Source organism: Gallinula chloropus (genome assembly GCF_964237585.1).
Source record: "Gallinula chloropus genome assembly, chromosome: Z".
Taxonomy (NCBI): Eukaryota; Metazoa; Chordata; class Aves; order Gruiformes; family Rallidae; genus Gallinula; species Gallinula chloropus.
The window spans coordinates 87,385,673-87,401,584 of NC_140089.1; the positions used below are offsets into that span (position 1 = coordinate 87,385,673).

Genomic DNA, 15,912 nt, shown 5'->3' on the forward strand with positions numbered 1-15,912 from the left:
GATTCATTTGAAAGGGCCTCACCATGAGCTGACAGCCCATATTCATTCAGTTTTCACGCTGTCTTGAAGGGCTGCACTATTTCCAGAGCCTCTCCCATGCCGATCTATTCATGGGCAGCGCTAGCTCTCCTTTCACAAATAGAAATAGTCGCAGGAGTGGCCCTCACCCTGGGTTTTAGGGTGGCCAGTTATTTTGGGTGAAGGCGAAGGTGAACGTGTTTTACGGCTGACATGAACGCGTCGCTTTTAATGCTGTGAAATTTTGGAGAGGCCTTAGAAACCCATTCTCAGGGGTCACCGGGACAAGCCTCCCCCGCTGGGCGAGTGAATAGAAATGAGTTCATAATTACAGAGTATAGTAGCGACACGTTTGCTTTTTCACTGTTTTAATTGAGGTTTTTCGGAGAGGAAGAGGACTTAAAACAATACAGAAATGTCTTTTGTTCTTGCAGGGTCATTTACTGCGAGCTTTGCAGTGAGAGGAGAGGATGTTTATTAAAGAAAGCAACAATATTGAGACATTATTTCGGTGCCAAAGCGCTGTTCCTCGCTGGAACAAAACTGAGATGTTTTGGATGGACCGGGTACTTGCTGAAAACCAGCACTGAGCTAAGTGATTTGCAGTGCTTTCAGTGAACTGGGCAAATGGCGTTGAAGCAGCAGAAAAGAGAGAGGAAGGGAAGGAGCTGAGAAGGTTGAAAACACCCTTTTCCCTTCTCAGTAGGATTTCCAAGTCAAATTAATTAGGTTTAGTGGCGCGGGGGGCTGAATCCCTGAAGCGGCCTCTGGAAGTCAGGTTTTCATCCTCCTCCTTGTGCTCCTGTGTCCTCCGTGCCCTCCCAGGAGCTGATGGGGTTTACCGGATCCGCTGTGGAGATTCTCTGTGGGGACAGAGCCCAAATCCACTCGCGTGCCACAGCTCTCCACACTGAGCAGGGTGCTGGGGAGTTGAGGCAGCACAAGGGTGGCTGTGAGGAGCTGACACTCCTGGGGAGCTATTCTCCTAAGCAAACTCAGCACCTCCCATTTGGGTTTTTTTTTTCCTTTTTAAGGGCAAAAGTAAGTCTCTGGCAGTGTACTCACCTGCAGTGGTGAGTAGCACCTAGCTAAATCGTGGTGTTTAGGGCAGAACAATTTGAAAAATGCTTCTAGGCAGCTGAAGGCACCCAAGCAGAGATGCTGTTAAAGTGACAGCTGCTGTCCTGCTTGGAGCTTTAGAAGCTTTGAAGGTGAAAGACAGGCCGTGTTTCCAGGAGCAACCAGGCTAAAGTGCGTCTCAGAAAGGAATCATGGAGTATCTTCAGTTGGAAGGATCCCATAAGGATCATCAAGCCCAACTCCCTGCTCCTCCCAGCAGGGCTGCCTGAAACTAATCTGCATGACTAAGAAAGCTGTGCTGGCTGAAGCTGAGCATCCCAGAGAGGAAGGCAAAGACCTCCTTGTTGGAGTGGCGATCCTTGGTGGTGAGGTTCCTCAAGGATTGAGTGTTCATACGTGGGAAAGTCCGAGGCCAGCGTTTGCCCCTCCTGCTTGAGCAGGGCCGGTGCTTGCTGACGGGCAGGTCATCAGCCGAAGGGTTGGTTACAGGCAATTTAGAGACAGATCATCGTTTCTTTCAGTTTGATTGTCCAGGATTTATTACACTAAATTAATTCTCCAAACTGCAGGTCCCCAGAGGACAATATTGTCTCGGCAGCTTGTTCCTAAAAGGGCTCAGCTGGGTGATTGTGTTACTGCAGCTTAATGAATTACGGCACGTGAGCTGGGCGGCGGTAATTGCCGGCGCGAGCCGCTGGCTGTGAGCGCTGAGTGCCTTACACCGCATCCCCTCCACCCAGCTGGGAGATAATTTGCCTTACCCCCCCATTGCCCTTACCCCCCCTGTAGCCCTTACTCCCCTATTGCCCCACCGCCCAGCACCAGCGGGGTTTCATTGCGATCCGATGAGCTAGTGGTGCGCTGGAGCTGGGCGTGGGGTCAGTAAGAGAAGATGTGATGGGTCTGGCCAGACCTCCTGGCTTGGTGACTGGAGTGGACGCCAGGAGGAGGGTGAGCACAGCAGGTAGGCATGTAATGCTGCTTCCCAGCCACGCTCTCCTCTTCGTAACGGTTGGGCTCAGTAACTTTAAGGCTCTTCTGCCAGCTAAATGATTCTGAGATTCTCCAGGAATTCACCCTTTGAGGATCTGCAGGGCCATGTTTGCCCACATTTGCGTCCAGGAGCTCCTGGCGGGTTTTCCTGTTGTGACTTTGGGGATGTGCCTTTTGAACCCGTGTAATCTCACAGTCCTCACATCTCCTATAGCATACCTGCGCGGTTTAACTGCATGTATCATGTGAAGAAACACCTCCTCAGCATTTAAAATGGGGTCTGGACCATCAACAAAACAGTCTGGCATTCCCTGCACTGAGGTCACCTGTCACTCCGATCATCTGGCCATTATTAGTGTTGTTTTGGTAGCTAATGATGTAGTTTATTTATTTTTAACCTACCTGGCAGGAAGGCCCTCATCGTGTGGGCAAGCATAGGGTGCTCCTGGGTCAGTCAGCTGTAGGAACAGTCATCAGGGAGCAGTGCAAGAGCTGTCCCCAGGGAATACAGGTAGAGATGAAACTTCACTGTGGTGTTTTGAGGGTCCATCAACCTCAAAGTACGTTTTGGCAGAGGACTGCTCTCAGCATTCCACCTTTCCCTGCTGGGAAACCGAGGCAGAGAGGAGGGAAGGGCCTGTGTTTGTACCTCTCCCTAACGCAGACCTTGCGGTGAACCTGCCCCTGACAGGTTCTCGTGTATGTGAACCCCAAATACCCATGAGAGTGTCCTTCAAGGCTACTCTTTCAGTGTCATGGAGTGCAAAACACAGCAGTCTACGTGATGCTATTTCAGCCAAGCCAGAATTGAGGGAAGGAAATATAGCGACAAGTTCCTCTGCACTAGGAAACCGATCTGTTGTTGAAATGGCTTTCTTTCTTGGCGGAGTGTTTCCGGCGTGGCTCCTCGACACTGAAAATGGGTTTATCCATCTACACAGTGTTTTCCAGCATGAGTTCATGGAAGTGTGGTCAGCAGCCACTCACTGGAGTGAACATAAAGTGAAACAGCTCGTTCCTTTCTCTTGTTTTCGGCCCTTGAATGTAAATGCGCACTGCTGGCCGTGGCTTGGAATGAGCACCGAGGGCTCCCCGCTGCCCGGTTGCTCTCCCAAGTTATCTGAACTGAGAGGGAGGGGTGAGCAGAAGCTGATTCTTTTGATGGGTCAATAAAAAAACAATTAAAAAAAAAGGCTTTATGGCATCCCCTGCGTCACACAAGGTCTTCCCACGAGACCCAGCCTATTTGAAGCAGCCCAGCAGTGCTTCAGCGGTGTGGCTGCCTGGTTTGGGTGGTGACTTGGGTTTCTGGCCCCGGCAAGCAGCCAGCCTTCTCTGCAGGAGAGACATTTACTACCCGCTCCTTCTTCCCTGCGAGCCCAAGCTGGGGACGTTGGCCACGGAGATCTGGGAGGGAGCGATGTGCTGAGGCTCTGCAGGGCCTCCTGGCATGGTTAGTGCGTGAAGGAGTTGCCAGCTCGAGTTGTTTGGGCTCTTGTTGCAGAAACAATATTTCTGTCTGACCCCAGTTAGCAACTGATGTTTGCAAAATAAAGAAGTCAAGGCACTGGAAATACTTTCCATTCCCACTCTTGTCTCAGCCCAAAATATTAGTATTAAAAATATTGCATCTATTATATGCAGCTAATATCTCTGCTGGCACGTAAATCACCCAGGGATTTTTCATCTCCATTTAAAATTAAAAAAAAGAAAGTTAACTGTGCTCTATTTTTGGGTATTTGTTAACTGTTTTGTTTCCATTTATTCCTGTTGAAGACACAGCAGTCTGTCTCCAAGGGACCATCTGTGGGAAAGAGAGTCCCTAGATTGATTTGGAAGGTGCCGGGGTCATTAACAGGCATGAAGGCGCTGAGTATCTGCTCTTTCCCTGATAATGTCTTTATTTAGCGTGACAGTCCCCAGGGCATGAGTGGACAACAGGCTGCTTTGTTTTATTTAAACTAACCTTGCTCCATCCATTCCCAGCATTGTGCAGATGCTATGGATCATCCTGATTTCCCGATTAAAGCCAGGGGGTGTGTGTGTCCTGGTCCCTAAGCGGCAGCTAAGTGGAGCTGCAGAAGGTGACCCAGCTCTGTGCCTCTCCCCTGTGCATCTTCTCGTCTGAACATGATGAGTGGAGACTCATCCAAGAGAGAAAGAGAATTTTTGGAGGGGCTCAGTCCCTGGCAGAGCTCAGCACATCCCTGTGAGCACTGGGAGGGGGGGTCTCCTGAGAGGGGAAGCGGGAATGGGGTCAGGAGTTGGACAAACTTAGGTAAACACTTCAGGAGCCGTTAAGCCAACGTGCAGGTTGGTCTTAGCTCCCAAACCTCTGTGCTGGGTCATTTTTAAAGAGGTTTATTTCATCTGCTTGGTAAAAGGCTCCTGGCATGCAGAAGTCCAAAGCATCTCTGCTCTCAGGGCTGGTGTTGTACCAGAGCCTGGTGTCGGAAGTGATCGCTTTGGGTCAGCTCATGTGTCCGTGCAGCTGTTAGGAGTTCCTGTCAAATCTTGCCTTAGCTTCTATATGAAAGACATTTATTTCTTCACTAGAAAGCACTGGTATAAATAGGATATGGAAAAAAAAAGCCCACCCAAAACCCTGAGGATGTCTCCTTGCGTGCAGGTCAAAGAGTCGCAGAGGTCTTAAAGGAAGACAGCTGAATAAAAAGGCAGCAGGTGGGGGGGCTCCTATGTACTATTTAGGATGTGTCTTGAGGGACAGGACCTCGGAGGGGTGGTGGTGGGCTGTGTCTGTGCATCTTGGCACGGGTTTGAAGTGTATATCTCCTGGGGGATTACCAGGTCTCGGGGTAACCGATCGGCTTCGGTGTATTTTTAAAGGAGGCAGCCTGGAGTCTGCGATCCGAGCTCTTTTGTTGCAGAGCAGTGAAAGATGAATCTATACTCACTCAACTCACATTCTTACCAGCAGTCCAGGATCTCGGTGTCTTTGTGCTCAGCGGATGTTTGGGATACATCGTGTCCTGTGGCTGTGTCTTTCAGGTTCAGGCTCTCTCCGCTCAACTGGACTCGGTTCCTTATGACTGTATTTTCCTATGGTCTTCATGCTTTTTTTTTTTTTATTGATTTTTTTTTTGCAATCGTGTTTACAGTATGCTAAGAATCCAAAAAAAACACAATTCCAAGCAATGCAGTTTGTGAGGAGAACCGTTTCCAAGCAATTTCAACACGAAGTCGCTGCAGCGATTTCTACACCAGTCTGGGCAGTCAGCCTTGATGTCCGGGGGGGGTGTCTTCCTAGCTGGTTGCCCTGTCTGTGCAGCAAGGGCCTCCATCTGGACATCCCTGATGATTTGTGGGAGATACAGCAAAGCATTTAAAGATCTGTTTTGGAGCTATCTCACATGCCATCTGTATTTGGGATGTCTTTCCCAAGCTGGTGTTGCAAAACAGCTACTTAAATTCCTTCTGAAGCTTCATTTCCATGAAGCTTAGAAGGAAATAGCTGACTCAGGCAGCCTGTGAGGCCAAGCATTGCAGCATGTGAGGACTTTCGTTGGACTTCAGCAGTAGAGAAGTTTGTTCTTCGGTGCTTTGCTGTGTCTACTCTGATGGACTTGGTGTTGTGTCCTTCCAGCCCAACAGTGCTGTCTCTGCTTCTGTGGCACAGCCTGCAGACTGGGCAATCATCTATCTGGTGGTCGTGTGAGTAGCGTATCCATTACTGTGATGTGAGAAATTGTGGACACTGATGGTGTGAAGTTGTCCTGCAGGAAAATGCAGGGAGACATGTGGTCTGTTTCTGTGTTTGGAAAGGCCAAATCAGTCAGCATGCTATTGCAGAAGATACGTTCTTCCCATGAAGACCGGGGCATCCTGTCAATCCTACACCCATTTTTTGGATGCCTTACTGCCCAGAACCTTGATTGTCTCTGTGTGAGGCCTCTCAGTCATAGAATCACGTAGGGGTTTGGCTGGAAGGGAACTTCAAAGCCCATCTAGTCCAACCCATCAGCCACGAGCATCAACCAGATCAGGTCGCTCAGAGCCCCGTTCAACCTGACCTGAAATGTTTCCAGGGATGGGGCATCTTCCACCTCTCTGGGCAGCCTGTGCCAGTGCTTCACCTCCCTCAGTGAGTCTAGTTATGTTGCAAAGACCAAACAAAATCATCTCTATCAAAGACAGACACGATATCCAGGCCCAAGGGAGGGTTGTCTGCAGCAGCTGCACCCCAAGACCAAGGCGATGCTGAGACGAGTTGTTCCCAGGTAGGCGGCTCATCTGAATGTTTCATAATGCTTTTCCCAGCAGCCAGATGCTGCGAGCCTCATCAAAAACATCTCATGGTGTTGTTTTTGTTGGCTGTTCCTTTTCTTCTGGAGCTCATTTTATGTTTTCAGGGATGCGTACGTGTAAGACCAAAAGCACGCATTTTATCTCAGCTATTCAGAGGTGGTTTCAGAACCTGGACCACCACCGTTTTGACAGGTGGATTTGCTGTGCTTCAGAAGTACCACGTCCATCCAGGCACCTGGGACGGGCCTAGGGATCAGGATAGACTTTAATCCTGGTGACAGAAAGGCATAAAAGTGGTGTGAATAATTTCATTTTTTGTTTTCAGGAGTGAACATGACATCTTGTTCCCTTCTCATCTGAGAAAAATGCAAACAAAAATTAAACTGGAGCCAAGCGAAACCAGTTTGGGAGAGAAAGCCAAAGGGAAAACACACAGAAGTCCTGTGTTCTTCATCCTTGGAGCCTGTGGTTATTGCTTTCCGTGGGGTTTTGAGGTTTTTGATTAAATTGTGTGGAACTGACAGGCTTATTTGAGTGTTTCCCACCCTAAATCACAGTGAGGAGAGAAAATGGCCGTGGCGGGGCTGCGGTGCCCTCTGCACTGAGGCAACACTGAGCGGTCATTCTACATCAGAGGGCCTTTGACAGAAGTGTGCTGAGTGAAGAATGCTTCTGAGGGACATCTAGAATAGAGGCCTTCAGACCTTCCTCATCATTATATTAATAACAGCTCTTCCACTGACCTCCCAGGGCAGAATTGGACCTCTGGGACCAGTTGCAGATGCTGTAAAATTCCACCAGTTCCTAACTGGGATCCTTCAGGCCCTCCAGTTTGGACCATAGTGTCCCTTAGGTGCCCAAAGCTAGTGATGATGGGTGGTTTTGACCACAGCAGTGCTGCAGTGCCCAAACCCTTCCAGCAGGGCCAGCTCAGGGGTGCCAGTCCAGTTATTTTTGGAGCTGCATCGCACAAGGTGACGCAGCTGGTCTGGCTCAATTATGCTTAGTTCAGAAAGGCTGGGCCTTGAGAAGTCATTTTGTCCAGGGGAAATGATTGGTGATTGTCCCTCTCTGCTCTGCCCTCCTGAGGCCCCAGCTAGAGTCCTGTGTCCAGAGCTGGAGCCCCAACACAAGGAAGATGTGGGGCTGGTGGAGAGGGGTCAGAGGAGCCACGGAGATGCTCAGAGGGCTGGAGCAGCTCCCCTACGGAGAGAGGCTGAGGGAGCTGGGCTGGGTCAGCCTGGAGAAGAGAAGGCTGTGGGAGGACCTCATTGCAGCCTTCCAGTCCCTGAAGGGAGCAGAGAAACAGAAGGAGAATCAGCTTGTTCAAAGGGCAGAGACTGGCAGGACAAGGGGGATGGAGTGCAGCTGGAGGAGGGAAGGTTTAAATTAGATATTAAGGGGAAGTTCTTTGCAGAGAGAGTGGTGAGGGGCTGGAACAGGCTGCCCAGAGAGGGGGTGGATGCCCCATCCCTGGGGGTGTTCAAGGCCAGGTTGGCTGGGGCCCTGGGCAACCTTGTGTAGCTCCAGGCCTGGAGGTTGGTGTCCCTGCCTGTGGCAGTGGGGTTGGAGCTCTGTGACCCTTGGGGTCCCTTCCAACCCAGACTAGCCTGTGATTCTGTGATTCTATGAAGTTTCAGAGGACTTTGCTTCTTTCAGTCCATTCCCTTTTCAGTATCCTGGGCAGCTAGCTAGTGCGGCGGGGAAGAACCCAGTTGCTGTGTATCCCTGTGAATTTAACTCTTTCAGTGGTGAGTCTAAGATTAATTTCCTTCCCTCAAATTTTCAAGAAGAAGGTGTGAGAGAGGTGGCTCCCATGGAGCCAGCCCCATCAGTCCTCTGTTTGCAGGTGCAGTTGCTGGGTGCCTTGGGGTCGCTCCTCTCTTCCAGCATTGCAGGGTGCCATGGATAAGTGGGATTTGGGATCCTCATAGGAGCAAAAGGTCCCACAGAGCCCATTTCTGCAGCAGTTCTTAATCCATCCTTTATAATGGCATCTGGACACCACTCCTTGTTCTCAACTTCTTGCCCAGGTGCCTGCAAGTCCATCAGGGTTGCTGGTTGCTGGGTGGCCCTGGCCATGCCCAGCAAGTATCAGGCCCTGCATGAAAGTGGTACAAAACCCAGCATCCTTCCACTGCAAGGGGCTTCCCATGTCCCAGAGGGTTTGTCCCATGGGAAAGTTGCCTGGGATTGAGGGCAAATGTGGTGTCCAGGCAAGTTCTTCAGAGGCAAGAGCCAGGATGTCCACAGCCCATGGATGGGACCTTGCTCTGTTTGGTCATACAGGGTGCTCTGCACCACAGGGTAGATGTCGTGAGTGCCACTGGAGATGTAGTTCCTTACCTCTTGGTATTCGTAGGAATCCCCACACAGCCACCAGCAGATGTAACCCTGTGCTGTCCTCCAGCTCCCCACATGCCAGACAAATGGGGGGGGGGGGGCTCTCAGAGGATGTGTCTCACTCATGGGAGGGAGTTTATGAGCAGGGTTGAGAGGACAGAGCAACTGTGTCTTAGACCACAGCTGTCCACGTGTCTGGAGATATTTTCCCCAGCCCTGTGCCTTCCAGCCCCTTTCCTTGGGAGTAAAATGATGTAGTAAAAACTTGCAGGAACCACCTATTTCTGAGCACATAGGCTGGTAATCACCCAGACAGCTGAAGCCTTAGATGTGTTTGCATAGGCTCCTCCAAGGGAGCAGACATTTGCCAGATCTGAATTCTGTTGAAAGGTGTCTCGTTTTGTTAATTAAATATATGAATAAAGAAAAAAAAAAGAAAGGTGGAGAAACGATAGTGTAAGTGATGCTATCCTGTTTCCAGCTTGGCAGCCCTCACTGTCTCCCCTTGGGTTTTAGTCCTTCTGCAGTTTCCTTGTGACTCTGAATGTCTCTCTGGTTTCCACGTTGACCGATGGCCAAATCCCCCATCCCACTGAAGTCAAGGAGAGTTTTGAGCTGAATCAGAATTTGGCCTTTGAAGTGAAAATAGCTATTTAAAGTTAAGTGGAGATGAGAGGTGAGAGACTGTTGTCTGTTCTACTTTTCTTTGTGGCTGCAGTAGGGTGCCCCGCAAGGCACCGCGTCCGAACAGCAAAGGATGAGCTGAGAGGGACAGAAGGATTTCCCAGTAACTGAGACATTTTTCTGGGGTGAATTCTTGCTTTTCTTGGAGAAGTTGCTCTGTGATTCAAGCTTCAGTCATTCCTCCCTTCAGCACTGCAAACCTAAAAGCCTGGGTTGGGAAGTACCTTTGGGTTCGTGGATGGTCTGGTTGCCTCAGCTCGTCAGGTCACCACAAGACATCACTTTGGCACCTACATTCCTGCCCTTTGAGCAACCACAAGGTTATTTCCAACACCTCAGTCCACAATGGGTGTGTATGGTGGGGTACTGGTGTCCCCATCATGCCCCTTCCTGGGGCTCACTATGTCCCCAGCACCTTGGTCACACCTGAAAGGGAGGATGGCGGGGGGAGAGGGGGGTGGTGACTTCAAACTCCCAGGCCTTTGTGATTCTCTGCAGTCAAAAAAGTTTTAAGATCTGTGCCTCGTTCTCCCTCTCTTTGGCTCTTCCTCACTGCAGAGTCCTATTTCTTCTTGGCTTTTCTTCTTTGGTGGGGTGTTGGGCAGATAAAAGCACACAGTGAGTCTTTGCCTGAATGCTGGATGATCATCTAGACCCCTGCCTGCTGCCAAGTCACGGATGTTGCTTCTTGTTTGCCATTCTCCTTCCTTCTCCTTTTATTTCTTGCATTTATTTTAATTTATTTATTTCTTTTCCCCCTCCCCTAACTAACTTGTTTAACTCTGGTGTTTTCCGTCCTGCGGTCAGGGACTGCAGAGCTCCGGTTTGTGTTTGCTCTTCCCCATGCCACGGGGATATTGCCTTTTAGCTGCCCTGTAACAGGCACAGAGCTGCCTGTCCTCTCCCTGTCCTATTGCAAAAATCCCAAACACAGCACCCTCACGCATTCCAAGTTGGCTTAAATGGCTCTTTGTAACCTTAAACCATTTTATTTTATTTTATTTTATTTTATTTTATTTTATTTTATTTTATTTTATTTTATTTTATATTTTATTTTATTTTATTTTATTTTATTTTATTTTATTTTATTTTAATATTTTACTTTATTTTTAATTTCATTTGATTTTCTTGTTTTACTTTATTTTTATTTTTTATTATTTTACTTTATTTTTATATTAATTTTATTTTATTTTATTTTATTTTATTTTATTTTATTTTATTTTATTTTATTTTATTTTATTTTATTTTATTTTATTATTTTGCAGCCCTTAAACAGAAATGGTTTGTTTAATAATATCATTATGTCTTTAGGGGAAAAAGAAAAAACCCAACCCACCACCCCTGCATGCATTTCTTGCAGGAATTTATGGCAGAAGTTGGTTCCCAGCTTGTTCCCGGGCCTTTTGGCTCATCTCTGCTTAAACTCAAGCTGGTTTTGTGTGCAGCTCTTATACTTTCTGTGCAGCATGTGCAGTTTAAACACAGGGGCAGCCCGCCTGCCTTATACATAACCCGAGGCTGAAAGGGCACCCAAACAGTTAAACCCAGATGTTTGAGGGGAGAAAAGAGCAAAACCACAGGCGGCAAAACACTGAGTGATTATCAGCAAAACTGTTGCTCCCTTCAGCATGTGAGGGCTCAGCACTAGATAAGGGCTTTAACTAACTTTTATTTTGACATTCCCCTTTTAATAAGCCTTGCTTTTTTATTTTTTACAAAGCGGTTTATGTGATTGCGTTACTGAGAGGAAACAAAGAAATGCCAGGAAAACTTGATGTGGAGAATCTGTGCTCATAAAACTCTTGTAAGCTCCAGCAAACAGGAAAGCTTCCCCCATCTCCTTCTTTTTTTTCTTTCTTTTTTTTTTTTTTTTTTGTTTGTTTTTTTTTTAATTCCCTGCCATTCAGTTTGTGGAAAATAAATTTAAAAAAAAAAAATAGAATGAAAAGAAAAAAAAAAAACACAACAAAAATCCCAACCCAAAACAAAAACAACCCACATTGAATATCCCAGGAAAAAAAAAAAGAGAAAAAAAAAGGGATCTGGTGGTCTGAGGCTAAACACAGATTCACAGAATCACAGAATTCCTTCCCCTGCCACCACCACCACCAACAAGACTCCTCGCCATGCGTTTGCCAAACACGAGCCCTTGCACTTCATGGTGAAGAGCCAGTTGGCCTTGGAAAATAGGTTTTAACTCCTGGGGATGCCAAGGAATACGGGTTTGATGGGCAGATGGCTCTGGCAGGCGGGGTGGGAGGCTGTGTAGCTGCTGGCCATTGAAATGAATGGCCCCTTCCTCCTCAGCGGTGCAGGGGATGGAAGTAAACATGGCTGTTTACCCAAACAGCGGCGAGGGGTTGGGGTGAGGGGTGAGGCAGAGCGAGGGCACTCAGGACCCACAGTTGTTTCCCTTGTTTTGGGTGGAACGATGCTGTGGAGATGTCCCTTGAGAGCCTCCAGCACTGCATCCAGCAGCCTCACAAGGAGGCAGGAGTGGAAGCATCCCGTGTGCTCCCTGAGCCAATACTGAGGGCTGAACGTTCAAAGGGCAGGCAGGGAGCTGCTGCCATGCTTGGAATCATAGAATCATAGACTAGTCTGGGTTGGAAGGGACTCCAACGGTCATAGAGTTCCAATCCCCCTGCCACAGGCAGGGCCACCAAACCTGAACCATCCTGGGCAAGGGCAGACAATGCTGGGGATTGTCTGAGTCTGAACTGCATCCTTGGTGGTGGCATGCCAGCTCTGCCTTCTCCACTGAGGAGAGCCACGCTGCAGCCCCTGTGGGAATCTGAAAGCTCCAGGACTGACAAAGCATTTCTTCCATTCAACCATTGGGTATTCTTTGGGGGGGGACCAGCTATCTCAGGTACAGCCAGCAGTGGGGGCTTGCTCATCCCTTCTGGTTGGCTGTAATCCCTTGAGTAAACCATTTGTGGGCAATTCCTCCTCTTCCTAGCTGTTGAATTTCCATTTCATCTGCTGGAAGCTGTATTCACTCAGTCTCCTCCAGAACCAGTGGTACCGGTCCCAGCTTCCCGGGTTGCCTGAGCCAAGCCTGGTCCTCATCTTCTCCATACATGTGTGCATCCTGTGTAGCAGTGATGGAGGACAGGTGTAAAAGACCACACAAAATGATTTTGTGTGGTGACTTCTTTTACTCAGTAATTACCTTTTTAGCTTTTTCTTTACTTTTCCCTGCTTTTGATTTCTGATACACTTGAACTGGTGCACTGCAAACCACATTAGTGTGCTGTGTTGGTACAGCTGAGGTGGCAGGCAAAAGAGGAGCAGGTGATGCTGTCAGGAGCTCTTTAGGTCTTCAGGGGAAAAAAAAAATCTCCTGATACTTCTTACCTGCCTGATGTGTCACTGCTGAGCTGGGACTAACCAAGCCTTCCCTGGCTTAGTGTGAAAGAAGGAAAAACCTAGGAGAGATTTTCATGGGAACCAAAGACATGTTATCTAACTGCTCATGAAACCTTTCAGCTGAAATAGGCCTGCTATTGAAAGAGATTTAGAGGCACAAGTTGGTAGTAGGTTGTGTTAGATGCCCAGAAGTTGTCTCCCCTTTGTGGCAGGGCGTCCCACAGAACCCACCCACCAAGGGGCCCGGCTGTTTGGTGGGACAGGAGATGTGTTGACCTAACAGGACCACGGAGAAAAGGTTGTACTAACAACTTCCTTTCACTTTCCAGGAGGCAGCAGAGACTTCCTGGTGGAAACAAGCCTCAGCAGCACACAGATCATCAGCAAGGTGGCACCAAACACAACAGGGACAACCAGAAACTCTTTCAAGGAGGCCAGGCCCCTCACTCCTCAGGCAGGACAGGCCACCACGGCTACAGCCAGAACCGGAGATGGCACCACAACCAGAAGCACTCGCCCAATGACAAAGAAACGCACAGAAACGCCAAAGAGACTGAGAATTTGAAAATTGAGGACACCTCTGTCTGCACAGTGCATGTTCCCGGGGAGACGAACCGAGGCCCGGAGGCTGTGGAGAAGCAGCCTCAGCAGTTCACCCAGGAGTCAGAGACCAAGCGGAAAGACAGTATTCATGAGCGCGTTGGGGAAAGGCCCAAGATCAATTTGCTTCAGTCTTCCAAAGACAGACTGAGGAGGAGACTAAAAGAAAAGGTATTATTTCCCTTTTTCCAAGATTCTATCTGTCAGCCATTCTCCATACAAAGGGTGGGTTGGGCCTCAGGGAACCTTTCCGTGAGGACACCCAACTTATCTTCATCTCCTAGTACCAGCAGTTCTCTTGAAGGGTCTTTGTGCTTCTTCAGGAGACCTTTTATTGACACAATGCTCTTAGCTTGCCTCCTTGTTTGAGGTTGCTACCAGCTTGTGTTCTCCAGGAAGGCCTGGGAGCTCGTCTTCTACCCACACAAAGACCCTCTGGAAGGCTGCTGCATGCATCAGATCCTTCTCCAGCAGCAAAACCTAACTGACTGCCTCTCAGGCTACAGAGCTCATCTGCTGTGGGAGGGGGTTGTCTGAAAAACCACAGTTTGTCTCCACAATTACAGAGCTTTGACTTTTGGGTGCTGTATAGTTGAGTCAGCTGCTCAAAAGCTGATACCCATTTATGTCAGTGATGAAGTGAAACACCCTTATCTTTCCCCCTTCCTCCCAACAACCCAACAATAACAAAACTATTCCATACAAGTGACGGAGGAGAAATCCTTTTTGAAACAATATCCAGGCTCAGATTTCTGAGGAATTTGGAGTTAATATCTCCATTCACACTCTGTGAGACTCAGATTCTTTTGTCAGGCTGGAAAATGCACCCATGGGGGTATCTCCAATGAGATTTCCAAAATACATTCAAAATAACCTGAACACACAGTTCAGTGGGAATGCATGTTGGAAGTGTACACCTTTGAATGTATGGGGCATTTACTCTTTATGTGTGGGGCAGGAGGGGGAGGAATAGATTCCTGTTAGTAATTTTTATGTTCTTTAAAGCAAATGGCCACTTTAATGCCCACCCTGTCAATAGTCTTATAAGGAAGACATCACATAAGCACCCAGTCTTGGTGGATGTACTCAACACAACTGGCTCCCAGAGCGGAGTTTTGGACAACTCCAGCTGCCAGTTGGTGTTGGGAGTTGTTTGAAAACTTGCTTCAGGCTTGTATTGTGTAGAGCATGCTTTAAGACTGAACTAGAGGAGTAGAAAGGAGCAGATCAGAGCAAGCAAGATAGGCAACTCACACAGAAGGAAAGGGGGAAATGCATAATTAAATGTTAAGAAGAATGTGAAGTGAGAAGTCTAACAGTCAAGTGATGGAAACGTTAAGAGTTTTTCTAATGCTCTCAACTTAGATCATTAAATATCTATTTTAAAATACATATTATTGTAGAATTGTTACGTCAGCAGAACCATGCACTGTGACATAGAGGCAAAAACATACCTGTTACCACCAGAAAATGCAGACACCTCCAGAAACCTGTCCAAGATGCTGAAGGCAGTAAATGGGTGGTCAGACTTTGGTGTCCTGGCTCAGGGCCCTCCAGCACAAATTCTCCATGAGCCAAGGGGGAGAATTCTGGGGTCGAATGCTGTGGGAAATGGGGAAGGAGAACATTTCTGGGGCAGGACTCATTTACTTGTGGTTTTCAGTCGTGAGATGAGACTGTTGTGCCTCTAAAAGATGCTTTGCTTTTTCTATGCCTGTTTGTATGTCTCCCCATCCCCCTTCCCCCTACACTCTGTGGAAGGACAAGGGCTGATAACGTCTGTTTTCTCCTTGTGTAACAGACGCCTTGTCTTTCCCTTTTCACGGACCAGGACGAAGTCACGGTGGAAACCACCAACCCTGAGAAAAACAAAATGGACAAACTAATCGAAATCCTCAACAGCATGAGGAACAACAGCAGTGACGTTGATGCCAAGCTCACCACCTTCATGGAGGAAGCCCAGAACTCTACCAACTCGGAGGAGATGCTGGGGGAGATAGTCAAGACCATCTACCAGAAGGCGGTGACGGACCGCAGCTTCGCCTCCACGGCCGCGAAGCTGTGTGACAAAATGGCTCTCTTCATGGTGGAAGGAACCAAGTTCCGGAGTCTGCTCCTCAACATGCTGCAGGTAATGAGGGAAAATTAATTAGCTAGGTGCCTGCAGCGCCACCCTACCTGGTCATTGCGGTGCTTTTGGGCAGGAGCTGGGCTGTTACCGAGTTCCTTTCAAACCCGGTTAATGAGAGCAGAAGTCTACCTGCAGTTTTGCCCGTGCACATCTTTAATGGTTGCCATAGATAACGAGTAGCTGAAAGCATTCCCAGGTTGTTCTTCATTCCCTTCTCATGAACTGTACGTGGAATTACGGTGTCTCACACCAGGACCCACCTGTGAAGCGAGTGGGTTGCTTGTGGCAGCATCACTGTGGCATGAAGAGAAGTTGTGGAGGGTCTTACAATGAGGGTCTTTGCCCCTCTTTTGGGCTAAAGTCCATCTCAGCATCAGAGATGCAAAGTTAAGTCATGGTCCCTGAGTAGTCTGCTGGTTGCATCT

General features: G+C 48.3%; 1 protein-coding gene across 2 annotated transcripts in view; it reads left to right on the forward strand.

Moving 5' to 3' along the window:
- The window catches only part of CTIF (cap binding complex dependent translation initiation factor), a gene marked incomplete at both ends in the record, with an annotated part of 131,305 nt that overhangs the window by 74,196 nt on the left and 41,197 nt on the right, over positions 1 to 15,912 (forward strand). Inside the window, 2 exons of one of the 2 annotated variants that reach the window (XM_084278201.1) lie at positions 13,086 to 13,527; positions 15,158 to 15,487. In XM_084278201.1, the coding sequence (XP_084134327.1) occupies positions 13,086 to 13,527; positions 15,158 to 15,487 (772 nt within the window). The remainder of the gene's footprint in view (positions 1 to 13,085; positions 13,528 to 15,157; positions 15,488 to 15,912) is intronic. The other variant, XM_084278202.1, reaches the window with a different exon arrangement.